The 27297-nt window shown below is 38.2% G+C and overlaps 2 protein-coding genes and 1 pseudogene across 2 annotated transcripts; 1 reads left to right on the forward strand and 2 right to left on the reverse strand.

Moving 5' to 3' along the window:
• Positions 1-209: 209 nt before the first annotated feature.
• LOC146906539 (hydroquinone glucosyltransferase-like) lies at positions 210-21272 on the forward strand (annotated as a pseudogene).
• Positions 21273-21488: 216 nt separating this feature from the next.
• On the reverse strand, positions 21489-22385 carry LOC146906540 (uncharacterized). Its single transcript, XM_085730660.1, has one exon. The coding sequence runs from the start codon at positions 22368-22370 to the stop codon at positions 21489-21491; it is 882 nt and encodes a 293-aa protein (XP_085586786.1). The 5' UTR covers positions 22371-22385.
• Positions 22386-22524: 139 nt separating this feature from the next.
• LOC146906541 (uncharacterized) lies at positions 22525-25678 on the reverse strand. Its single transcript, XM_085728866.1, has 4 exons — positions 24919-25678; positions 23609-24811; positions 23235-23378; positions 22525-22832 (listed from the first exon to the last, which is right to left on the reverse strand). The coding sequence occupies exons 1-4, from the start codon at positions 25676-25678 to the stop codon at positions 22525-22527; spliced, it is 2415 nt and encodes an 804-aa protein (XP_085584992.1).
• Between the last annotated feature and the right edge of the window lie 1619 nt (positions 25679-27297).

Here is a 27297-nt window from a genome sequence, read left to right on the forward strand (position 1 = left end):
CCCGGCAGGTTCTCGCATTCACATGGTCATCGACATCGAGAGTTGTTAACCGAAATCAATCACGTAATCTTGATTCAACGACCACCAATACAATTGATTGCGTGAATGCAAGAAACCCGTCGCTATAAGGATTCTAATTTCTAATCATACACTATATCTTGGCTTATAAAATTACCATATTGTTCCCAAAATTATCACAAGGTTTCCATATGGAGAAGCCAACCAACATTGTGATTGTTCCAAGTCCTGGTTTTAGTCATCTTCTTTCACTTCTTGAATTTTCCAAACGCCTAATTCGCCTCTCCAATTCCTTGCACATCACTTTTCTGATTCCAACACTTGACTCTCCACCTGAACTCTCCAAGTCCTATCTTCAAACTCTTCCTTCAACCATCACTACTAAAAAAGCAAAAATTAGTGAGGGAAATTTTGAGAGGGAAAACATGAAATCCCTCTCTAATTCCGTCATTAAATTTTGCGACCAAAGAATTTGTGAGGAAATTTATTTTTTCCGTCACTAATTTCCCTCTCTAATTTTGCTTTTTCTAGTAGTGCATAAACTCCACTTTTCTTCCTTCAATCAACACCAACGATGATTTACCGAAGGGGACACCATTAGCAGCGCATCTTCAACTCGCGGTAACTCGCTCTCTTCCCTTCTGTTGGAACAAAATGTGTTTAACAATGAACCTTAAAGAGTTTTGATGATAACAAGGTATTAAAAATTGTAAATTGGACTAGCTAATATTTGTTCAAGTGTACAGGACCACAGTTAAAAAGTTACATCATTAATTGGTCCTGAATGAGCAAATAAAGAACAAAAGAAAATGAAGCTTAGATGATTCTGAAGGCAATACGCTCCTAAAAGTAAAAGCGCTCCTGAAGTCAAGCTGCTCCTGAAGAAATAACGCTCCTAAAGTAAAGCTGCTCCTGAAGAATAGTGCTCCTGAAGACAAGAGGTCCAGAAGCCACATCATCAGAAGCTGCACCATCAGAAGCTACAGAAGCTGCATCATCAGAAGCTGCCTCATCAGAAGTCATTTCACCAGAAGCTGAAGATCAACTGAATTTGCAGAACATTCAAAGATTGAAGAATCTGCATTGCAAAAGCTGTCTATTGGTTTCGAAAACACAGCAGAAAATCAGTGGAACATTGCAACGGTCATTTCAAAGGTGTTTGAAGGCATGTGCTTGCAATTTGGACGAAAAGCGTTGACATTGTACTTTGTACGAATTGTACAACCACGTTCTCTACTACTCTGTTTTGTGTCCACGCTACAAGACAAGAAAACAGCTCCAGAATACGGCTTCGCCTGCATATATGTTCCTTTGGATAAAGAATGGATTTCAAATTGGTTCTTCACAGGACAACAACCAAATCAGGCAAAAGATCATTGGTGAAAAATCAAGCTTCAACAACGACTCTTTGGTGTGCTGGCAATTTCACAACGTCTCTTTCACACCTCTATATAAAGGAGTGAAGACCTAGAGATTTGGTAATGCAAGAACGCTGAACGAAAGACTCACAAGATTTTTACAAGTGCCAAACCTCTGCTGAAATTGTTCTGCATTCACTTAGAATTTCTGTGTCTCAAAGTCATATCTTAGAAATTCTTAAGTCCATTGAGACTGTATCTGATTTGTATTGTGAGCACCTCTGATTGTATATCAAGTGTTCAACCTTAAACAATTTCTGTGTAATTTTGTTTAGTTAGGAAGTCTCTTGCAGTAGTGCTTGAGCAGGAAGTCTCTTGATTGTGTTCTTGAGCAAAGGAAGTCTCTTGATTGTGTTCTTGAGCAAAGGAAGTCTCTTGCTTGTGTGCTTGAGCATTTGTAATCAGATATTACTCTTAGTGAAATCTCCTTGGAAGTGCAAGGGAGACTGGACTACTTCCGGATTGTGGAAGGAACTAGTATAATTGCTTTGTGTCGTTCTTCTTCTCTCTCTCTGTTTTATTCCGCTGCATTTAGATTCTGATCATCACATCAGAAGCTGTCTCACTTAGCTTCTGATCAGTGTGTTCAGTTTTTAGGAGAAACGAAGAATTTTTCAAAACACAATTCAACCCCCCTTCTTGTGTTTTTCTCACCTTCAATTGGTATCTAGAGCCTTGGTCTGTTGTGTAACACTTAACAGTGCAACAGTAAAAGATCTGAGAAAAACATGTCTATTCCTCCTCCTACTGGTTCTGGTGATACTACCTATAAAAATGTCTCACATGATTATAGTGATAGTAAGAAATCCAGTGTTGGAAAAGTTCCAAAGTTCAATGGAGATGCTGAAGAGTTCTCTTGGTGGAAGACCAACTTTTACAGTTACATCATGAGCCTAGATGAAGAATTATGGGATATTCTGGAAGATGGTGTTGGTGATTTAGTCCTTGATGAAGAAGGAGCTGCTGTGGATAGAAAGAAACATACTCCAGAACTGAGGAAACTCTACAAGAAGCATCATATTATCAGAGAAGCCCTTGTCACTGCAATACCCAAAGCAGAATACATGAAGATGAGTGACAAATCCACTGCTAAAGCTATGTTTGCTTCTCTCTGTTCAAATTATGAAGGGAGCAAGAAGGTCAAAGAAGCAAAGGCTCTCCTGCTTGTACATCAGTATGAGTTATTCAAGATGAAGGATGATGAAACTATTGAGGAGATGTACTCAAGGTTTCAAACCTTAGTTTCTGGGCTACAGATTCTAAAGAAGAGCTATGTTGCTTCTGATCATGTAAGCAAGATACTCAGAAGCTTACCTTCCAGATGGAGACCAAAAGTGACTGCCATTGAGGAAGCTAAAGATTTAAACACTTTAAGTGTCGAAGATCTTGTTAGTTCTCTCAAAGTTCATGAGTTAAGTCTTAATGAACATGAGTCTACTAAGAAGAGCAAATCAATAGATCTTCCATCCAAAGGCAAGTCATCAAAAGCTCTCAAAGTGGTTGAATCTGAAGAGGAAGAACAGTCAAGTTCAGATTCTGAACCAGATGCTGCTGAAATGGCCATGCTCTCAAACAGACTTCAATATCTGGCCAAGAAGAACAAAAAGTTTCTCGTAAAAAGGGGTAACTCCAGAAGCTCAAGGAAAGAAGATCAGAAGGGATGCTTCAACTGTAAGAAGCCGGGACACTTCATTGCTGAATGCCCTGATCTTCAAAGAGAAAAGTCAAAGGACAAGTCAAAGAGGTCTACATTCAAACCAAGCAAATTCAAGAAGCAGATTAAGCAGAGTTTAATGGCAACCTGGGATGATTTGGGTAGTGAATCTGGATCTGATAAAGAGGAAGCTGATGAAGATGCAAAGGTAGCTGTTGGGTTGGTAGCAACAGCAACTTCAGAAGCTGGATCAGATTCAGACTCAGAAGATGAAAACGAGGTATATTCCAAAATTTCCAGAGATGAACTTGTTGAGTCACTTAAAGAACTTCTTACACATTTTGAAGTAAGAACCAATGAGTTGAAGGATTTAAAAGAAAAATATGCTGATTTAGTACAACAGCAAAAATCAACTCTATTGGATCTGAAAGCTTCTGAACAGGGACTTAGGGGCTTTGACTTCATGTGTAAAACATATGAAGATCAGCTCAGGTTCTTATGTCAGAAGCTACAAGAAAAGTGTAATGAAAAATCTTTAAGTAATCATGAAATTGCTCTTGAAGATTTTATTATATCTGGCATTGACAGAAGCAGAGTAGCTTCTATGATTTATAGCATTTACAAGAACAATGGCAGAGGAATTGGTTTTCCAGAAGTGAAACTTGAGAAAACCAATCTAAAATCTTGTTGTGAATGCATCAAGGAAGGTCTGAAAACATTCTTTGTACCAGAAAGGGCTGAGTTGGAAACTGTTGTTCAATCAGAACCTGAAGCTTCTAGTTCTAAAGCTAAGATTACTTCAAAGCAAAAGAACTCTAAGTCAAAGGTTATGATCAAATCTGATTCCAAGATTTCAAAGGTTAGGATCCTGAAAAGATCAGAACCTATTGCTCAGAGTCTGGTGAAACCAAAATCTGGGGTTCTGAAGTCTAAATTTCAGAAGAAGACAGTAACTGCTTCTGAAGTACCAAAACCTAAGGTGATGGTTAATCAGAAGCAACCCAACTCACAGCACAAGGTACAAGAAGTGAAGAGTAAAGCCTTAAGTACTAACCTTCCAGGACCCATAGGACAATGGGTACCTAAATCTAAAAATGTCAATGATGCAGGTATGTCTAAGAGCAGTGCCAAAGCAAAGATCATGGTACCTAGACAGTGGTTGCTCAAGACACATGACAGGAGACAAGTCCATGTTCCTCAGCCTAACAATGAAAGAGGGAGGAAATGTGAAGTTTGGAGGCAACCAGTCAGGCAAGATCATAGGTACAGGAACTATTGGTAATTCCTCTACCTCAATTAATAATGTATGGTTGGTAGATGGTCTTGAACATAACCTTTTGAGCATTAGTCAATTTTGTGACAATGGTTATGATGTGCTTTTTAAAAAACCCAACTGTACAGTAATCAATAAGGAAGACAAATCCATTGTGTTCAAGGGAAAGAGAGTTGACAATGTCTATAAAATCAATTTTTCTGAACTGGCTGATCAGAAGGTGATTTGCCTACTATCAGTGAATGATAAGAAATGGATGTGGCACAGAAGGTTGGGACATGCTAACTGGAGGTTAATCTCTAAGCTTAGTAAGTTACAACTTGTGAAAGGGCTACCAGACATTGACTATCATTCAGATGCACTCTGTGGTGCATGTCAGAGAGGGAAAATTGTGAAATCATCTTTTAAAACCAAAGACATCGTTTCAACCTCAAGACCTTTAGAATTACTCCATATTGATTTATTTGGACCAGTGAGTACTGCATCCTTATATGGAAGTAAATATGGATTAGTCATTATTGATGATTACAGCAGATGGACTTGGGTGAAATTCATAAAGAGTAAAGATGTTGCGTGTGATGTATTCAGTAGCTTCGGCACTCAAATTCAATCTGAAAAAGAATCAAAAATTTTGAAAGTCAGAAGTGATCATGGTGGAGAATTTGAAAATGAGCCATTTGAAGCTTTTTGTGAAAAATATGGAATTTTCCATGAATTCTCTTCTCCTAGAACACCACAGCAAAATGGGGTTGTAGAGAGAAAGAATAGAACTTTACAAGAAATGGCCAGAACCATGATTCATGAAAACAATTTACCAAAACATTTTTGGGCAGAAGCAGTGAATACAGCATGCTATGTTCAAAACAGGATCTATATCAGACCTATTTTGGAGAAAACAGCATATGAACACTTTAAAGGAAGAAAACTCAATATCTCTTACTTTCATCAATTTGGATGTACATGTTACATTCTGAACAACAAGCTCTACCTAAAGAAATTTGATGCCAAGGCCCAAAGAGGAATCTTTTTAGGTTACTCTGAACGGTCAAAGGCATACATAGTGTATAATTCAGAAACACTCTGTGTTGAAGAATCTATGCACGTTAAATTTGATGACAAAGAGCTTGAAGATAAAACTTCAAAGCAAGGTGAAAGTTTTGCAGAGATACAGGTTCCTGAAGTTACTCCAGAACCTGATCAGATAGCTGAGTCTGAAGATAGTCCAGAAGCTGAACCCACATCAGAAGCGCAGGATGAAGCTGCTTCTGATGAAGCACAAGATGGCTCACATCAAGCAGATCCTCCCAGAAACACATTCAAACACAAGTCTTCACATCCTGAGGAGCTAATCATTGGAAACAAAGATAGTCCAAGAAGAACAAGATCACATTTCAGACAAGTAGAGTCAATGATTGGACTAATCTCAGTGATTGAACCTACAACAGTTGATGAAGCACTTTCAGATGATGGATGGATCCTAGCTATGCAAGAAGAGTTGAATCAATTTCAAAGAAATGATGTGTGGGATCTGGTACCCAAACCTCAGCACAAGAATATATTGGAACAAAATGGGTATTCAGAAACAAGCTGAATGAGCAAGGTGAAGTAACAAGAAACAAAGCCAGGCTTGTTGCACAAGGGTATAGTCAACAAGAAGGCATTGATTACACTGAAACGTTTGCTCCAGTTGCAAGATTGGAAGCAATCAGGTTACTTCTTTCCTATGCAGTTAATCATGGCATAATATTATATCAAATGGATGTCAAGAGTGCATTTCTAAATGGTGTCATAGAAGAAGAAGTGTATGTCAAGCAACCTCCTGGATTTGAGGATATTAAATATCCTGACCATGTTTTTAAACTGAAGAAATCACTATATGGCTTGAAACAAGCTCCCAGAGCTTGGTATGATAGACTAAGTAATTTCTTAATCAAGAATGATTTTAAAAGAGGACAGGTTGATACTACACTCTTCAGATGGACCCTTGGGAAAGATATTCTTGTTGTGCAAATATATGTTGATGATATAATATTTGGTTCTACTAATGCATCTCTTTGCAAGGAATTTTCTGAGTTAATGCAGGATGAATTTGAAATGAGCATGATGGGAGAGCTGAAGTTCTTCCTTGGCATTCAAATCAATCAATAAAAAGATGGAGTCTATGTTCATCAATCAAAGTACACAAAGGAGCTTCTGAAGAAGTTCAAACTTGAAGATTGTAAAGTGATGAACACTCCAATACACCCTACGTGCACCTTAAGCAAAGAAGATGAAGGAGCTAAAGTAGATCAGAAGCTGTATAGAGGTATGATTGGTTCTTTGTTATACCTTACTCAATCTAGACCAGATATTTTATTCAGTGTATGCTTGTGTGCAAGATTCCAATCAGATCCTAGAGAATCTCATATGACTGCTGTCAAGAGAGTCTTCAGGTATTTGAAAGGAACAACTAATTTTGGACTCCTTTATAGGAAATCCTTAGATTATAAGCTAATTGGATTCTGTGATGCTGATTATGCTGGTGACAGGATTGAAAGAAAGTCAACCAGTGGCAATTGTCAATTTCTGGGTGATAATCTTATATCCTGGGCTAGCAAAAGACAAACAACTATTGCTATGTCTACAGCAGAAGCAGAATACATTTCGGCTGCAAGTTGTTGTACACAACTACTTTGGATGAAACATCAGTTGGAAGATTATCAGATAACTGCTAACAGTATTTCCATTTATTGTGATAATACTGCTGCTATTTGTTTGTCTAAAAATCCAATTTTGCATTCAAGAGCTAAGCACATTGAAATCAAACACCATTTTATCAGAGATTATGTTCAAAAAGGAATTTTAGATATACAATTCATTGATACTGAAAATCAATGGGCTGATATATTTACTAAGCCTTTAACTGTTGAAAGATTTGATTTTATAAAGAAAAATTTGAACATGCACTACGTGTCTGATTAGATGTTTGCTTGCTCCTGAATATGATTTTAGGTTCTGAAGTTAGTTCAGAAGCAGTAGTCCATCAGAAGCTCTTTATTGAGGTTCTGAGGAAAACCCGCTTCTGATGATAACGTCAGCATCTGAAGTCCAGAAGCTGGATTTATTGCTTCTGAATAGTTGAATTAGTGGAAACGTTGGGAGTTACTTTTTAAAAGTAACTTCTGGCCCACTAACTTGGTAGTTACTCTGTGAACTTCTTACGTGGCCTGTATGTGTTGGTGTATAACTAAAAGGGCAATGATTATTTAATAGCTTTGAAAGTACTTTTCACGCGCCCCCAATTTTGTCATTAATGTTATGTTTGTTTGTCTCTTTTGAATTGCAATCGTTTTACTTTTAACACTTTGTCAATTCACACACTACTCACTCACAACAAACACATTTTGCTCTCAAATCTCTTGCGAAGTAAGCATAAAAACCTTAGAACCCTAAATTCTCTAAATCTTCTTCAATCATCATCAAATGGCATCATCAAGCTCGCAACAAAAAGTTTCAGTATCTACATTAAGCAAGCAAGGCGCATCAGGATCTGGGTCAGTCTACAAAGAGAAGACTATGGATATTCCATGGAAATCTTTAATAGTTCAAATAGAATCACCGGTGGATTTCGCTTCACTTAAGAAGTACAAAGTGAACATGGAAGGACTGATAGAAACTCAGAAGCTGTCTGAGTATTTCAAGATGCTAAATGGGCCAACATATGTGAACTTGGTCAAGGACTTTTGGTTGAAAGCTGAAGTATACAATGAAAAGCCTGCAAAAATTGTAAGCAAACAAGCTGGGTAAAAGAAAGGGAAAATGACCATGGATATGAATCCTACATCTTTTGAAAGCTTAGAAATAAGGTCTGAAGTGATGGACATTCCTATAACCATCACTGAGGGCGTTATAGCCAAAGCTTGTAGGATGAATGCAGAAGGAAGGTTTCAAGAAATAGTCAAGAAGGATGATGTCCTGCTGCAAAGCTACTACAACACTCTTCTGGGTGGTAACAAAGATGCCAAGCCTTCTGAAATGGAGATTCACAACAGAATGTTGGTGAAATTCAGTAACGATTGCTTCTTTCAAAGAGCAGGTGGGTCTGATCAACCCATCAACCAACAGAAGCTAGCAATTTACTTCATGACCAATCTGGAAAAGATAAACTTCCCACGGTATGTAATGGATCATCTATGTTGGGCTATAAATGAAGGTACTATTAAAGGAAGAAAACAAGTACCTTATGGAAGATTATTGTCTGAGATCTTTCATCAAGGAAGAGTGTTGGACTTCTTGAGAAACACAAGGAGTGCTTCTGATAAATGCTTTGAAATGTCTACTGCTGAAAGGAATATCAGTAGTAGGAGCTTACACTCTATGAAGTTTATCAAGAAAGCTCCTGAGAATGAAAAATGGTTGGAGTTAACCACAGAAGAAACTAGGATTATCAGAGACTTTCCTTCAACCTTTGAAGAAAGCAATTCAAAAATATTGGCTAAATCAGTTGCTAAGTATGTCTTGGAGGGAGTTACAAGCACTCAGGAGGAAGCTGTGCCTGCTAAAGTAAAGAAGGTTAAGAGTGCTACTGCATCAGAAGCAACTACTGATAAGGGCAAGCAACAGAAGGTTGCTAAGAGAAAGAGAGGGAAAGCTGAAACCGTTGTTCATAAAGAAAGGTTGGAGGAAGCTCTTGAAGAAATAGAAGAAGAAGAGGCTGAGCCAAAGCTGAAAAGGAAGAAGGCTCCTGTTGACGAGAAAAGTTCCATGGTTGAAATGACTCCAGCCATGAAGAGAATGGCTAAGGAACTTTCTGATGACTATTTGGCAAATAGGCAAGAACTGAAAGCCATGAAAGAACTTGAAAAAGAACAGGAAGAAGAAAGGACTCTAATAGTGGATGAAGTTGTTGCTGAAAATGTGGAGCAAGATCAGAATCCTGGAACTTCAGAAGCAGTAGATAACTCAGTAATGTTATCTAAGGTACCTCAAGTCTCTCACACATATTGTAGCACATCCTCTATTCCTTCTGAAGACACATCTCTTTTAGATCACCTAGAAAGTCATTATCTAGGTGAACTACCCCAATCTGACTTTACCACAACCTTAGAGAAAGCCTCTGAGACAACTCCAGAAGCAGCTGCTTCTGATAAAGTTGTTTCAGAAGACCCCCCACAACAAACACCTTCACCAGATAAAGCCTTTTCACCCCCTCAATCTTCACCCCCTACAACTTCATCACCCCCACAACAACAACCCACTGTTCCTGAACCATCTGTTCCTGAACAACCAGCTCTTCAAAAGACCGTTCCTGAACATTCTATTCCTGAACAACCAGTTACTAAACCCACTCCTGAACCTGAACATGAAAATGCCGCTCCTGAACACATTGTTCCTGAGCTAACCCCTGCTTCCATATCTTCTTCACAAGTTCAAGTCATCAAGATCACGCATCATACTGGTGTATGTGATATGGACACAGACTCTGAGGATGATCAATATGATCATGCCTCTGATATGGTAGTTGACCCCACTCCTGACCAACCATCAACCAGCCAATCATCAACTACAAATGACCAATCATCATGAAACCTACCAATTATTCCCCTTGCCCCTCCAAAACCCTCTAAACAACTTCACCTCCCACCATTTACCTGGATTCTCAAGTACTAAAGGATGTGTGGGAAGATATTGCTTCTGAAGTTCTCAAACTCATAGCAAGTAGAAATGATATGGGTCATACAATAAGCTATCAGAAGCAATGGAGAAGGATCAAGGAAAGGGTCATCAACCTGATTTTAGCTCTGCATGATTCCTGCATTGAGGCTCAAGAGCAAGCCAAGCAGAAGCTGGAAGATTGGTTGAATGGCATAGAAGAGAATACTGAAGATGTTGAAGTTCTTGGTACTTGGGTGAGGAATCCACTCAGTATCAGAGGCAGAGAACCTGATGAATTCCTGCCTAAGGAGCTGCACCTGATCATTCCTTCTGAGATCCTGGAAAAGATTGATGCACCTAACCTGGCTCTAGCTCAGGAGAACAAGGTGCTCAAAGAAGAGAATGAAAAGCTGGAAACTGAGCTAATAGAGCAGAAGTTGAAGATATCAAAGCTGGAAGCTGATATGCAAGAAGCCAAGATCAGAGAAGACAACTACAGAAGAGATATGGACAAGAAGTATGCTGATGTTCAAGAGCTTCTGAAGAAGATTTTAGAGAAATAAGCCAAACCCTTAGTTGCACACTTTTAGCTTATCCTCTTTTGTCTTTTTAGGCTTTTGATATTCTATGTTCATTTCTGCTTCTGATTTCTTTCGCTTCTGATATTTTATGCTTCTGAATTCTTCCTGCTTCTGAATATCTTTAATTGTTTATACCTTGTATGTCATTATTTGCTTTGATAATAATTCTTGCTATGACTGTTTATTTAATCCTTGAAGATGGTTAAAATGCTTTTAATTTATTTGAACCTTTAATTTTACGTTTTTCTCATCTCTTCTTTTTGTTTATGTCTTTTTGCTAATGACAAAAGGGGGAGTATATGTGATAGTATTTAAAGCCTCTGAGCCCCATTAATTAATATTTGAAAACTTTGAAAATTTCTATCTTTTTTATCGGTGTATCAAAAAGGGGGAGTATCAAATTTCAAATAAAAATTAATTGAACCATTCTTCTTATCTATAAGTCAATTCTTTCAATTATTTTTTTTAGCTCTGATATTATTGTGTGAAAAATGAATTTAATTAACCTGGATAGAACTTAGGGGGAGCTTACAAACCTCACCTTAAAGACTATCAGACTCATGGGGAGTTAGAGCTTACAAACCTCAGACTCTGAGCTTACAAACCTCAGAACCCCAAGGTCAACGTGTTAATTAGATTAACAACAATTGATCAATTTTTAAATACTATTGTTTGTCATCATCAAAAAGGGGGAGATTGTTGGAACAAAATGTGTTTAACAATGAACCTTAAAGAGTTTTGATGATAACAAGGTATTAAAAATTGTAAATTGGACTAGCTAATATTTGTTCAAGTGTACATGACCACAGTTAAAAAGTTACATCATTAATTGGTCCTGAATGAGCAAATAAAGAGCAAAAGAAAATGAAGCTTAGATGATTCTGAATGCAATACGCTCCTGAAAGTAAAAGCGCTCCTGAAGTCAAGCTGCTCCTGAAGAAATAGCACTCCTGAAGTAAAGTTGCTCCTGAAGAATAGTGCTCCTGAAGACAAGAGGTCCAGAAGCCACATCATCAGAAGCTGCACCATCAGAAGCTGCAGAAGCTGCATCATCAGAAGCTGCCTCATCAGAAGTCATTTCACCAGAAGCTGAAGATCAACTGAATTTGCAGAACATTCAAAGATTGAAGAATCTGCATTGCAAAAGCTGTCTATTGGTTTCGAAAACACAACAGAAAATCAGTGGAACATTGCAACGGTCATTTCAAAGGTGTTTGAAGGCATGTGCTTGCAATTTGGACGAAAAGCGTTGACATTGTACTTTGTACGAATTGTACAACCACGTTCTCCACTACTCTGTTTTGTGTCCACGCTACAAGACAAGAAAACAGCTCCAGAATACGGCTTCGCCTGCATATATGTTCCTTTGGATAAGGAATGGATTTCAAATTGGTTCTTCATAGGACAACAACCAAATCAGGCAAAAGATCATTGGTGAAAAATCAAGCTTCAACAACGACTCTTTGGTGTGCTGGCAATTTCACAACGTCTCTTTCACACCTCTATATAAAGGAGTGAAGACCTAAAGATTTGGTAATGCAAGAACGCTGAACGAAAGACTCACAAGATTTTTACAAGTGCCAAACCTCTGCTGAAATTGTTCTGCATTCACTTAGAATTTCTGTGTCTCAAAGTCATATCTTAGAAATTCTTAAGTCCATTGAGTCTGTATCTGATTTGTATTGTGAGCACCTCTGATTGTATATAAAGTGTTCAACCTTAAACAATTTTCTGTGTAATTTTGTTTAGTTAGGAAGTCTCTTGCAGTAGTGCTTGAGCAGGAAGTCTCTTGATTGTGTTCTTGAGCAAAGGAAGTCTCTTGATTGTGTTCTTGAGCAAAGGAAGTCTCTTGCTTGTGTGCTTGAGCATTTGTAATCAGATATTACTCTTAGTGAAATCTCCTTGGAAGTGCAAGGGGGACTGGACTACTTCGGGATTGTGGAAGGAACCAGTATAATTGCTTTGTGTCGTTCTTCTTCTCTCTCTCTGTTTTAATCCGCTGCATTTAGATTCTGATCATCACATCAGAAGCCGTCTCACTTAGCTTCTGATCAGTGTGTTCAGTTTTTAGGAGAAACGAAGAATTTTTCAAAACACAATTCAACCCCCCTTCTTGTGTTTTTCTCACCTTCACCTTCATCCACGACGCTTTAAAATCATTGAGTTTAACTTCAAATCTGGTCGCTGTTGTTGCTGATCTTTTTGCAAGTGATGCACTTATCTGTGCAAAAGAACTAAACCTTTTGTCGTTAATTTACTGTCCATCATCGGCTACGACACTTTCTTTCTGCTTGTTTCTACCAAAGCTTGGTCAAATAGTAGTAGCTAATACTCAATTCAAAGAGCTTCATGAACCGATTCAAAATTCCTGGATGTGTACCAATCAACGGAAGAGATCTTTCGAACCCAGTTCAGGATAGAAGTAGCATAGTATACGAATTATTTCTTCAAAAATGCACACAACTCCTGCACACCGATGGAATCATAGTCAACAGTTTCAAAGAAATTGAACAAGGACCTATAAAAGCATTGATTGATGAAACAAATGGATATCCAATTGTTTATCCAATTGGACCAATTATCCAAACTGATTCTACCAATCTAAAAAATGAGTCCGAATGTTTAACTTGGTTAAACAATCAGTTACCAAATTCTGTTTTATATGTTAGTTTTGGAAGTGGAGGGACACTTTCACAAGACCAAGTTAATGAGCTAGCATTTGGGTTAGAATTAAGTGGTAAAAAATTCTTGTGGGTTGTGAGAGCACCTAATGAGTCATCCAATTCCGGTTACCTCAATTCTCAACAAAAGGATAATGATGATGATCATTTGAAGTTTTTGCCATCTAGGTTTATTGATAGGACCCAAGAACAAGGCTTTATGGTTCCTTATTGGGCACCACAAGTTGAAATTCTTAGTCTGTAATATCCCACTTATTAGGAACTGAGGTAATATCGGAAAACGATAAAAATGTGCGCGTTTAAGGCAAGGGGTATTATTGGAATTTTATGCCAAGTTGGTACTTAACCAAGTTGGGACCAACATTCTTCATAAGTTTTTCTCCTCTCTCTCTCTAGGGTTTCCACAAGTTTCTTTTCTCTCCCTTCTCTCTAGAAATTGTCACCACTAAACTTCACCAACCTTGATTCTTCACCACAATCTTCTCTCAATCCTTCAATAAGATAGAGATTAAGCAAGAATAGAGTCATACCAAGGTGTTGGCAAGGAAGTTGAAGCAAGTTCTCCCAAGATAGTCTTCTCTCATCTAGAGAAAATCTTCCTAGAGTTTTGTTGTCAAGAGCTAGAGTCTTAAGCTTGTTTTCTTCTTAAATAAGGTGAGTTCCTAGTTAGTTTTCTACCATGGGATCATGTGATTATGCTTGTGAGAGAAACATAAACTTTTAGGGTGTATACATAGGAAATAGTTACCCCTTTTTATGTCATGCTCCCAATACATGTAAATACTTGTTCTAAGACTGTTTTGCAGGTTCTATATGACCAATAGAGTCATGATATGCCTTGGGATGCTTTGTTTTGAGGATTTTTGGTCAAAAACACCATTTTTGGAGGTGCTGGACTGTCACAGTTCGCCATGGCGAGCAAGTAGCTCGCTAGGCGAGCTAGACAGCAGAACAGGGGGTCCTGCTCGCCCCCAAGTTGCCATGGCGAGCAGCTGCTCGCCTCCCACATGAAATTACTTGCCTAGGCAAGCAAGTAGTGCATTCTGGTACTGCTTGCTCATTTCGGCAGATTCGGTGATTTTCGTTTCGGATTTTCTTGTGCAGTCTTTTATAAAAGTAAATCCTTCAAATCAAGGTCCTAAACGATACTTATGAAAACAAGACTCCAAGGAATAGGTTTTTAAAATGTTATCTTCAAAGAAAAGCAAGTATTTATCTATATAGTCAAGCATGGCATACAAGAGAAGCACTAGATTTACAAGCGGGTAGCGAATTGTACATTAAGTAAGGGAATGAATATAGAGCCTCGACTTAGTTAGTCGAGAGCTAGATAGCTATGCATGAACTTATTTATGACTAGACGTGGACGATTAGATATCATATTCACATATAAAGTTTAAACAACTAGAAGGTGATGTGTCTCTTGTGATCCACCTAGGTTGGTCTCAAGGGGTTTCCATAGATGGAACAAATTTAGCCATAAGTGGACCGTATATCACTTAGGGAGTACCATTGTATATACCTTAGATAGGTTTCCTTTGGTTAGTTAGGGATTGTGCTCGGGTTTATTCCACACCGGGGCTCTCCGTAAAATGAATTCAGATATTGTTATTGTTCAACGCTAACTCCTAACTTAATTATATTTGGTTATCACACGATGTTAGATACATTCTAGTTTATGTAATAGAGAAACTAAGGATAGATGTGTCAATGACGATCTTAGGTTTCCCCTAATCGTCTGGCTTAGTACAGTGTCATGAATATGTTTATGTAGGCCTCAATACGTAGAGCGTATCTTAAATTGAACATACTATATAGATTTAGTGTGTCTACCGATGAAGCAACTTGACGTGATATTGGGAATGGATTGGTTATCCACAAATCATGTGTATATAGGGTGTGTGCAAAGAAGAGTATTTACATGCCTACCAGTAACACGGTGGAAGGGGTAGCCTTGTCAGAACTGCTTAAGCACTCGTACCAGATGGTTCAATTTATTTGTTCTCAGGATAAGGGTTTTTATGTTATGCTCACTGTGACTTCAGAGTCAGATTTAAGACCCAATGATATTCCAATTGTTAGTGAGTGCCTGGATGTTTTCTTGGCCGATATCACAAATTTACCACCAGAAAGAGAAATTGAGTTTTCCATTGATTTGGTTTTAGTAGAGCCCTATAGAATGTCGCCCTTGGAACTCAAGGAATTGAAATCTCAACTGGAAGAGCTTATTTAGAAGCATTTCATCCGGCCTAGTGTGTCTCCTTGTGGTGCACCAGTGTTGTTGGTTAAGAAGAAGGATGGTAGCATGAGGCTATGCATTGATTATTGTCAGCTGAATAAGGTAACTATCAAGAACAAGTATCATTTACCAAGGATTGATGACTTACTTGATCAACTTAAGGGGCATCAGTGTTCTCGAAAATTGATCTCAGATCGGGATATCATCAGATTCACATCAAGTCCTCAGATCTGTCCAAGACAGCTTTCAGGACGCGTTACAGACATTATGAATTTTTAGTTATGTCATTCGGTGTAACTAATGCTCCAGCAGTTTTTATGGATTATATGAACCGGATTTTTCAGCCGTACCTAGACCAATTCATCATTATTTTTATTGATGACATTTTGGTTTACTATAAGAATCCGCATGTGCATGCTCAACACTTGAGGATAGTGTTGGATATTCTTCGGGAGAAGTGCGAAGTTCAGTAAGTGTGAGTTTTGGTTGTCAGAGGTCAAGTTCCTGGGTCATGTTATTTCACAGGGAGGAGTGGCGGTTGATCAGTCAAAGGTAGAGGTTGTTCAGAATTGGACAAGACCGAAGAATGTTTCAGAAGTTCGAAACTTTTTGGGATTAGCTGGTTATTATCGACGATTCATCATGAAGTTTTCTCATAAAGGATGTTCCATTCATGTGGGATGATGAATATGAGAAGAGTTTCAGAACTCTGAAGAAGAAGTTAACTCAAGCACCAGTTTTAACCATTCCAGACCCGGAGAAGGGATATATTGTATTTTGTGATGGCTCGTCTAAAGGACTCGGTGGAGTACTCATGCAAGAAAACAATGTGATAGCCTATGCATCTAGACAGCTCAAGACGCATGAAGAAAACTATCCCACTCATGATTTAGAATTGGCAGCCATAGTTTTCGTCTTGAAGATATGGAGGCACTATTTGTATGGAGCACAATTTGAACTATTTATTGATCACAAGAGTCTGAAGTATTTGTTTGATCAAAGAGATTTGAATATGAGGCAAAGACGTTGGATGGAGTATCTAAAAGACTTCGACTTTGATTTGAAATATCATCCTGGTAAGGCCAATGTAGTAGCAGATGCTTTGAGTCGCAAGGCCTTAGCTCAAGCTGAAGTTATGATGCATGTTTCTAAGATGTATGAGAAGGTCCGAGACCTTAACCTTGAAGATCCAAAGGATGATGATGGTATTTGGCTACACCAATTGGAAATCTCATGTGACTTACGGTCAAGGATCATATAAGCTCAAAGTGCCGACTCAGAACTTCAGAAAAGAAGTGTTCACCCAGAATTTTCTAAGGCTTCGGATGGAGCGATTTTGTTTGAAGGAAGAATATGTGTTCCAAGTGATCAAGAGTTTAGGAGATTGATATTGGAAGAAGCACACAAGAGAAGTTTCTCAATTCATCCTGGAGCTACCAAGATGTATTAAGATTTAAAGAGGGAATACTGGTGACCTGGTATGAAGACGGATATTGCTGAGTTTGTAGCGAGGTGCATTTTTTGTCAACAAGTCAAAATAGAACATCAGAGGCCAGCGGGTATGCTTCAACCGTTAGAGATTCCTCAATGGAAGTGGGAACATATTACTATGGACTTTGTAGGAGGATTACCCCGAACTCAGAAAGGTCATGATTCAATTTGGGTGATTGTGGATAGATTAACCAAGTCATCTCATTTCTTGCCGGTTAAGTCTACCTACAAGACGTCGCAATATGCAGTGTTTTTTATCTCTGAGATAGTTAAATTACACGGTGTCCCAGTAAGTATCGTGTCGGATAGAGACCCAATTTTCACTTCACGCTTTTGGAAGGCTTTTCAAGGAGCATTGGGAACACGTTTGAAGTTAATCACGTCTCATCATCCGCAGACCGATGGTCAATCAGAGAGAACAATTCAGACCTTAGAAGATATGTTACGTGCTTATGTTCTAAAAGATGGTGGAAGTTGGAATCATCACCTACATTTGATAGAATTTTCCTACAACAATAGCTACCACTCGAGTATATGAATGGCACCTTATGAAGCATTGTATGGTAGGAAGTGTAGGACTCCTTTGTGTTGGGCTGAAGTCGGAGATAAGAGCATTATTGGGCTAGAAATCATTCAAGAAACAACTCTGAAAATTAAGTCAAGTCAAGAAAAGATGAGAACAGCTCAGAGCCGTCAAAAAAGTTATGTGGACAAGAGACGGAGGCCTTTGGAGTTTAGTGAAGGTGATCATGTATTCCTAAAGGTTACTCCTAAATTGGGTTTGAGAGGTGTCTTCAAAACCAAGAAATTGTGTCCTAGGTATGTGGGACCATTTTTGATACTCAAACGTATCGGACCAGTAGCTTACCAGTTGGCTTTACCCCCAGCTATGTCGGGATTACATGATGTATTTCATGTATCTCAATTAAAGAAGTATATTCCAGATCCTTTCCAGCCAGTAGGACTAGACTCCACAGAGTTGAGATTGGATTTGACATTCCAGCCGGAACCAGAGAGGATAGTAGATCGTGACGTCAAGTCCCTCAGGAACAAAGAGATTCCTATAGTGAAAGTAATATAGAAGGGTTCGCCAGATTAGAGCTGTCAAAACGGGCCGGGCCTTATAGGCCGGCCCGAAAGCCCGAATTAAATGCAGGGCTTGGGCCGAAAATTTGGAGCCCGAATCGATTCAGGGCTTTTTGGCCCGGCCCGAAAAAGCCCGGAGCCCGGTAGGGCCGCGGGCGGCCCAATTTTTTTTTTTTTTTTGTCTTTGTGTGTATATGAAATTCAGTTCTTAGTTCTCACACAGGCGCCAGACAATACCATCTTCGCAAGCTCACTCACGTCTCAGAATTAATATAAAATAATATTCAGTCAATTGAGAACCCTTTTTTTCGTATTAATGTTAGTTTTTTTTTTGGTGACATTAGATGTGCAAAAGTGCAACACTTATAAACTTCAACTGTTTAACATCACACCCATGTTAATTACATCCAAGTGATTGCCTCGATATTTCATTTTCAACTTATTTTAATAAAATTATTTTTTGATTTTTGAAAGGAAAAAAAAAAAGATACGGGCCAGGGCCGGCCCGTTAGCCCGGGAGCCCGTGCAGGGCCGGGCTCGGGCCCCAATTTTCCAGCCCATATTCGAACCGGGCTTTTTAGCCCGGCCCTAAAAAGCCCGTTGCCCGACCGGGCCGGGCCTAAACGGGCCGGCCGCCCGTTTTGACAGCTCTACGCCAGATGGTGAAGCTACATGGGAACTTGAATCAGAGATGTTGAACCAGTATCCACATTTGTTTTGAGGTATATTTTAAATTTCGAGGACGATTTTTTTTAAGAGGGGTAAGATGTAATATCCCGCTTATTAGGAACTGAGGTAATATCTGAAAACGATAAAAATGCGCGCGTTTAAGGCAAGGGGTATTATTGGAATTTCATTCCAAGTTGGTACTTAACCAATTTGGGACCAACATTCTTCATAAGTTTTTCCCCTTTCTCTCTAGGGTTTCCACAAGTTTCTTTTCTCTCCCTTCTCTCTAGAAATTGTCACCACTAAACTTCACCAACCTTGATTGTTCACCACAATCTTCTCTCAATCCTTCAATAAGATAAAGATTAAGCAAGAATAGAGTTATACCAAGGTGTTGGCAAGGAAGTTGAAGCAAGTTCTCCCAAAATAGTCTTCTCTCATCTAGAGAAAATCTTCCTAGAGTTTTGCTGTCAAGAGCTAAAGTCTTAAGCTTTTTTTCTTCTTAAATAAGGTGAGTTCCTAGTTAGTTTTCTACCATGGGATCATGTGATTATGCCTGTGAGAGAAACATAAAGTTTTAGGGTTTATACATAGGAAATAGTTACCCTTTTTCATGTCATGCTCCCAATACATGTAAATACTTGTTCTAAGACAGTTTTACAGGTTCTATATGACCAATAGATTCATGATATGCCTTGGGATGCTTTGTTTTGAGGATTTTGGGTCAAAAACACCATTTTTTGGAGGTGCTGGACTTTCACAGTTCGCCACGGCGAGCAAGCAGCTCGCTAGGCGAGCTAGACAGTAGAACAGGGGGTCCTGCTCGCCCCCAACTCGCCATGGCGAGCAAGTCGTGCATTCTGGTACTGCTTGCAGGTTTCGGCAGATTTGGTGATTTTCGTTCCGGATTTTCTTGTGCAGTCTTTTATAAAAGTAAACCCTCAAATCAAGGTCCTAAACGATACTTTTGAAAACAAGACTCCAAAGCATAGGTTTTTAAAATGTTATCTTGAAAGCAAAGCAAGTATTTATCTATATAGTCAAGCATGGCATACGAGAGAAGCACTTTATTTACAAGCGGGTAGCGAATTGTACATTAAGTAAGGGAATGAATATAGAGCCTTGACTTAGTTAGTCGAGAACTATATAGCTATGCATGAATTTATTTATGACTAGACGTGGATGATTAGATATCATATTCACATATAAAGTTTAAACAACTAGAAGGTGATGTGTCTCTTGTGATCCACCTAGGTTGGTCTTAAGGAGTTTCCATAAATGTAACAGATTTAGCCATAAGGGGCCCATATATCACTTAGGGAGTACCATTGTATATACCTTAGATAGGTTTCCTTCGGTTAGTTAGGGATTGTGCTCGGGTTTACTCCACCCCGAGGCTCTCTGTAAAAGGAATTCAGATATTGTTATTGTTCAACGCTAACTCGTAACTTAATTATATTTGGTTATGAGACGATGTTAGATACATTCTAGTTTATGTAATAGAGAAACTAAGGATAGATGTGTTAATTACGATCTTAGGTTTCCCCTAATCGTCCGGCTTAGTAAAGTGTCATGAATATGTTTATGTAGGCCTTGATACGTAGAGCGTATCTTGGCATTGCGGTTTTAGATTTTCCCTTTACCGCCATGACACGTATTGAGATATCAAGAACTATAACAAGTTAAGAAGAATCTTATGACGGCTTTAGTGTGAACGACCGTCTAAGTATGCAAGTCTTCACACACGTATAATCAACAGTCAGGTTATAAATAGACACGTGATAACCGTAGGTTTTCCCCAAGGATGTCACTAGCCTAGGGTTAGATAGAACTCACTGAGACATTATGTCTCATTCCTCTCCTTATTTGTTCAAGTTCACAGGTCTCTCGTGGTAAAGGTAAAGAAAAAGTTTTGGATTGATTGTGTTGCGTGGAACCAACTCGGTGTTGGACTAGTGATGCATATGTTATATTATGAGCAGTGTTGTTTTGAACTTTTGTAGCTAGACTTGGACGACAAACTTTGGGTTGTAGTAATGTAACATATGACTTTGGATGTCGTTGTATCTATACTTTCGACTTGATGTCGTTTCTATATTGTATAATTAATGTATCCAATGCAAATTTTAGCGCACATTTGAATATTCTAGACACTATCAAAGTGGCTATTACATAGTCACAATGCAATTGGTGGGTCTTTCAGCCATTGTGGATGGAACTCTATACTTGAGAGTATCATGAATGGGATACCAATTATTGCATGGCCACTTTTTGCTGAGCAGAGAATGAATGCAGTTGTGTTAAGTGATGGGATAAGAGTGGCAATTAGGCCAAAAGGAAATGAAAATGGTATAGTTGAAAGGGAAGAAATTGGTAGGGTTGTAAGAAGACTTATTGAGGGTGATGAAGGTAGACAAATTCGTGAAAGAACAAAAAAATTTAAGAATTCGGCTGATGAAACGATTCTAGAACAAGAATTGTCCATAGAAACTCTTGTTAAGTTAGTTGTTTGTTTCATGAAAAACTAGATGTATACTCACGAGTTGCAAAATAGTATTTAATATATATATATATATATATATATATATATATATATATACACACACACACACACTAGAACTTGTACCCGTGCTACCGCCCGGGTCATTTGTAGTTTATAAGGTATAAAAATGCAACATTATCCATTACAAAAAGGAAGGAAAACGGTAAAGCAACAATAGTCTTACGCTAAATACGACATATGCTTAAACATTTTGAAAAACCTCCTTATAGACTACATTTGAAGTAGTGTCGATGCAATCCCCGTTGTCATCAGTCAGTAAGATGTTCAGACCATCCCTTGATGTAACACGCGATACTGCAACGTATAACTGCCCATGCGAAAAGACAGGTTGTGGGAGATATATACCAACTTGCTTAAGTGATTGCCCTTGACTTTTGTTTATTGTCATTGCAAAGCAGACATATATAGGAAACTGCTTACGCTGAAATTTGAAAGGAATTCTTGTATCAGACGTCGTCAGCGATAGTCTTGGTATATACACCTTCTCCCCAATATTGCTACCTGATATAACCCTGCCTTCAAGTATATATCTACCCATCTTTGTAATAATTAATCGAGTACCATTACAAAGGCCTGATGTGATATCCAAATTTCTCAACAACATGACAGGAACTCCAATTTTCAAAGTTATTTTGTGATTCGGGAGACCGGAAGAATTAATAGAATTCAAAAACTCTGGGGTGTGTACATCATCTGGTCTGTTGACCGATGTAGTGTCTGCTACAGGAGTATCGCAGCTCAAATATGTTTTCTCTTCTCCAGGAATCAGAGACAAAACATAATTATTAATCTCATCAACTATTGTATTTTTGGGAGTCAAGATGGCTCTATCTTGGAAAAAAGACTCATCATGCATATTCTGAAGTATTGATGGATAAGTGGATTCAACAATAAAAGCAATAGGATCCCCATCAGTTTTAATCAGCAAATCTGGTGGGATTCGTAATTGTATGTGTTCATCTGATACATCACCAATACAACCATCACCGATTCCTAATACCCATTCACTGAATGCCTTTCTCTCTTGTACATATTCAGGTGAACAACCATGCATAAGTTGCATATTTTTTGTCAATGTTAATACCTCAAAATATTTTCGATGAGTTGATGCTTGCATGAACAATATCTTGCCTGGTTCCCTTTGGAATGACGGGGAGAATTTGTCGGAAATCACCACCTAAAACAACGACCTTACCACCAAAAGGAATATCATTTCTTCAGTTGTTTTGCTCTAGCATAATATCCCGTAAGGTTTGATCAACATCTTCAAAACAGTGTTTGTGCATCATTGGTGCCTCGTCCCATATAATTAGCTTTGCCCTTCGAATCAACTGTGCTAGAGGACTTTTAGGTTTTATGGTGCAAGTTGAGAACTCATCAACAATGAATGGAATACAAAACCTTGAGTGAGCCGTCCTTCCTCCGGGGATCAGCAATGCTGCAATACCGCTAGAGGCAACCGTCAACACAATTTCACCCTTGGAACGCAGTGCAGAAGACATGGCTCTCCAAATAAAGGTTTTACCTAACATAGTAAACACAAATATAACAATATGAGGCTGGTATTAGTTTAAAAAAGGAAAAAATAACACAGTCTACAGAATGATGCATATAAATCAATCCAAGCAATTGGCAGTCTTAATTTCGGTACATGTTCTTTATGAAATACTATATTGATCAGACAATGCAAATAGTTAATAACAATTCTTTGTCGTATATACATATACATGTGATATATGAACCAATACAAACATCATACCTGTTCCACCTTATCCATAGAGGAAAAAATACCCAGGCTTGTTTTCAGCAACCCTCGACATGATTTTATCGTATATTTGCCTTTGTTCTAAAGTCATCGTAGACATTAATCTTTCATGTTCCTCTTTTAGAACATATCTATTATATCTTAATTCATCGTATATCAAACGGTTAAGCCCCTTGGTATTTAGAGAAACATCTGTTCTAGGCATCGAAGGATAATCTTCTTTCATGTCTTTCCCATGCCCTTGCAATAACACTTGAATTTCGGCCAGGCCATAACTTTTTATCTGATCTTCATCCAACAACAGATCTGATTGACATAAAGCACAACTATTAAGCATTTATAAGGAGTCCAATTTTTCATATATAAACTGCACGGGAATGTATTTATGTGACATGAATTTGGAATATGTTTTAGTTGAATTATACATGGTCCATACGAAACAGAAAAAGCGGATCTTTAATGTACACTATTAGCTGCACAATATCATAAATTAGAATATAAGTTTTGACATAATTTATAATATAAGTGACATTTACCTGGTACGCGCGTGACACATCTCTGACGATATAATATATCACCAGTTAGACTTTCCCATGTCTTGCTCCAGACCACTTCAGGTCTCACAAATTGATTTGTAATTAACAACGCAACAAACAACTTGCGCATATAACTTGCGGTCCCCCAATGAGATGCTTGATTAATAGCATCAATGAAGTCTTTGTCATCGTCCAACAAACCAAGTGCAAAACATGGCTCCTTGAACGTGTTATACTTCACATAATTGACAGTTTGGATTTCATCAAAAGAAGTAGGGCCCTTTACATAGTTTAGCAAAGTCCTCAAATAGAATTTTTCACCTGAACCTGGAGGAACAAAATGAATCCTCCCCACTGAACGTCCCCTTTTTCGCAGACTCCATTTGTGATCTGAAGCATGCCACACAAATTTTAAAGGAAACTCCCTATAAGTTAGATCCTTTGCTTCAGGATACTTTTTATTTGCCTCCATCCATGCCAAAAACTTAGTATCGTGAATATGCGGCCTGTTAATTACATCTTCCAAGTCTTCATGATCCTCATAAACAACAGGCTCTTCACCTTCAAGATGGAAATTTAATCGCTCAACAGTCGGTTCCCTGTAATTAATATCAAAGGATAATATCCTCCATACCGCTTCACATGCGGATAGATACCTGCAGTCGTAATACATCTTAATTTCATCGTAACATTGATCACCTGTATTGTGGAAAGTCGCTGTAACACGATAATGTCCTTTGTTGACGTATTTGAAGAGGTAATTAATTGACCGTGTTTGATTGCACCATTCCACGTTAATGTGAGCATTGAACCTCAACAAAAGAGTTCTATTGTACGACACAACATATCTATTGTCGACAAAAGCTTCGGATTTTTTTATGAACACACCGTTGTCCCTTCTCCTATAAACCGGATAACCATCTGAATCAATAACCGTGCTGTCGACAAACCTCTTTGGAAAGTACTTTGTACCCTTTCCCTTGAACATGCAGGGTGAATTAATATTTTGATCCCCACATGGACCATGTATCATCAGAGAGGATACTATATTATATAGCTCAGGATCACGCTCTTTATCCGGAATTTCCGCACATATAATTTTATCTATATTATTGGGATGAACACACTGGTACTCTGGATGAAGGAAAATTAATATGTGAGCATGTGGGAGCCCTCTCTTTTGAAACTCAATTGTATAAATCACTGCCACAAAGTTGCACAAATAAGAAATAATAAGAGATTGTTCCTAATATGTGAAAAATATATTATAAGTAAAATATTAAATAACGTAAGTGATACATAAAAAATACCTGCTTTGACTTTTCCGATGGTGTTGCCTTTTTTAATATCTGAGATCAAACGATTTAGTTTGATCAAACGATTTAGTTTAATTTTGAATATTCTGCTCACTAAGTCAGGCCTATCCTCTGGTTTTAAATTATGCTTCTTCAGGTAATTCACTAACTCTGGCCACGTATGATTGCATGTAAATGTTATGAAAAGATCAGGGTATCCTATCCATGCACATATAGCCATCGCATCCTGATAATTTTGTATCATATACCTTGCTCCCCCCACAAATTTCGACGACAATACAATTCGTTTCCCTGTAGCAGATGGATTTGTTTCACCACTCAATACTGCCTCAGCCAACCCCTTGTACATATCTGCTCTAACCTCCTTCTGGTGGTCTCGGTACCATTTTAATCGCCACGACTCTATCATTGAGTAAGCATCCACCAAGAATTGTTGGAACAACCTTCTAGAATATAACAATGCAGCATAGTCCTGCACCCTCTGTTGTATTTTATATGCAAACCATTCTTTCATGGAAACAAATACTCTTTTTATGGGCTTCTTTGTGGGCCTATCTGAAAACTTAATATTTCTGTGAAATCCATCTTCCCCTCTTGAAAAGATCAAAGGATATTGCAATGGCAGATATGATGGTTCAAATACAGATAAACACTTTAGTAATCCAGACCGCTCCTCAACCACGAAATCTCTTTTGAAGTCTGTTGCGTCATAATCACCGACAACTAAGGCAGCAACCTCCGAGGCAGTAGGCATGTTATAACGCCTACTGTCATACCCTCATTTTCCTATAATACGTAGCTTGAGTGTTGGAGCATTATTTTCAGATAATTTGTCTCGAACCATCCTGTATGTCTTGACGTAGGAATTAGAGGAATCAAGAGCATCTCGTATTTCTTGCACAATGGTTGCCTTCACAGAGTTTTTATCATCCTCCATTCTACAATGGGGAAATATAAAATTATACATTGAGATTATACTAATTTTTATTGAATACCTAAACAATCTATATTATTGCATGTTCATATATGTACCTGACAGAATTCATTCGATTGCTCAATTCATTATCGGTGTCGTATATATAAAGTTGAGCGAACTTTGGTTGATGACCTGCACGCGGTAGCAAACTTTCCAATTGATGATAATTCTCCCCATTCATAACAAATATGGGCGGAGCACGGCCATTGTTCTCTGTCTTATCTATCTTTGCACCGATTGATGTAAATGCAAACATGCTATTAAATGATCTAATATTTTGAAGGAAGAACTTGCTTTTCCTATCGTTTTTGAAGTACAGATCATTCAATGCCTGCGGTAGTTGGGCAAATGGAGCAATCTCAATTCTCCCTTGCAAGCAACACATAGAAAACTCAGGATTCTTTGTATTCCGGTGTTTGGACACTCTTTCTTCATACCACATTATAGCTTTACACCATTGACAGATATATGAAGGCTCTCCCACATCGAAATACTCTGAAAATATTTGCCAATGGATAAGCAATATTAAAAATAGTTAAAGGCATATAACTTAATGTGTAAGATATCGTAACCACATATATCACATCCATATGATACATACCGGTTAACGGTGGTTCGTCAAGAACCTTTCTGCGCCTTCTTGGCTTTCTTGTGCTAGAGCTGGCTCTTACAATTGGTTCGTCATCATCCTCTGCCACATAAAAGGCGACAATTTAAAATATGAGGCAATGAATTGGAAACACTAAATCAGATGTAATCATCAGCAATGCATACCAGAATCATCCACTGGAACATCATCTATTTCAGCATCCTCGTCGCCATCTATGTCTAACTCTTGGTAATCATTAATGTCAGCCCATAAATCAGATGTAATCTTGTCGTTGTGATCAATGTCATGTATCTCTGGTACTGTTAGAAATATGAATATATATAAATGTGAGATTTTTCTATTTACAAAACAGACATACAATCAATTTACAAAATGAATTGTGTATGATATCATACATACCATGATTATTATCAGGGACATTAATGTCTTGTATGTTCTCGCTGCATTCCATGAAGGTTTCTTCTCCTTGACATATGGTGTGTGCATTTTGGGCATCATGTTCACCATTTACCCAATGCTTCTTAGGTTTAAGAACATATTTCCCAGGAGGAATGGGTGTAAGTCGTCCCTTCCTTCTAGTGGTTAATCTTACTTCAAAATCAGCTGGACCATGAACCACAACCATCTAAAAACGTAAGATACTTGCATTTAACTAAAACAGAAAAAAAAAAGGACCTGCTTCTTGTTGATGATGAGAGGAACACAATAAAAATTCCTACCATTTGTGATGTCTCCCAACGGGGTTCTTGGTTGTGCAATTTTCCGCCTCTTGTTAGGTTCCATTGTC

This window comes from Medicago sativa, chromosome 7 (assembly GCF_051527215.1).
Source record: "Medicago sativa cultivar Bolivia chromosome 7, Bolivia_mono, whole genome shotgun sequence".
Taxonomy (NCBI): Eukaryota; Viridiplantae; Streptophyta; class Magnoliopsida; order Fabales; family Fabaceae; genus Medicago; species Medicago sativa.

What these genes read in the sequence shown, in the direction of transcription:
- LOC146906540 (XM_085730660.1), bottom strand. Translation starts at nt 22,370, where the DNA reads ATGCAACTTATGCATGGTTGTTCACCTGAATATGTACAAGAGAGAAAG.
- LOC146906541 (XM_085728866.1), bottom strand. Translation starts at nt 25,678, where the DNA reads ATGCCTACTGCCTCGGAGGTTGCTGCCTTAGTTGTCGGTGATTATGAC. An exon ending in CATCGGAAAAGTCAAAGCAG is followed by an intron (nt 24,812 to 24,918) that starts GTATTTTTTATG and finishes ACTTTGTGGCAG; the next exon opens with TGATTTATACAATTGAGTTT. An exon ending in AAATACCAAGGGGCTTAACC is followed by an intron (nt 22,833 to 23,234) that starts GTTTGATATACG and finishes TTACTATGTTAG; the next exon opens with GTAAAACCTTTATTTGGAGA.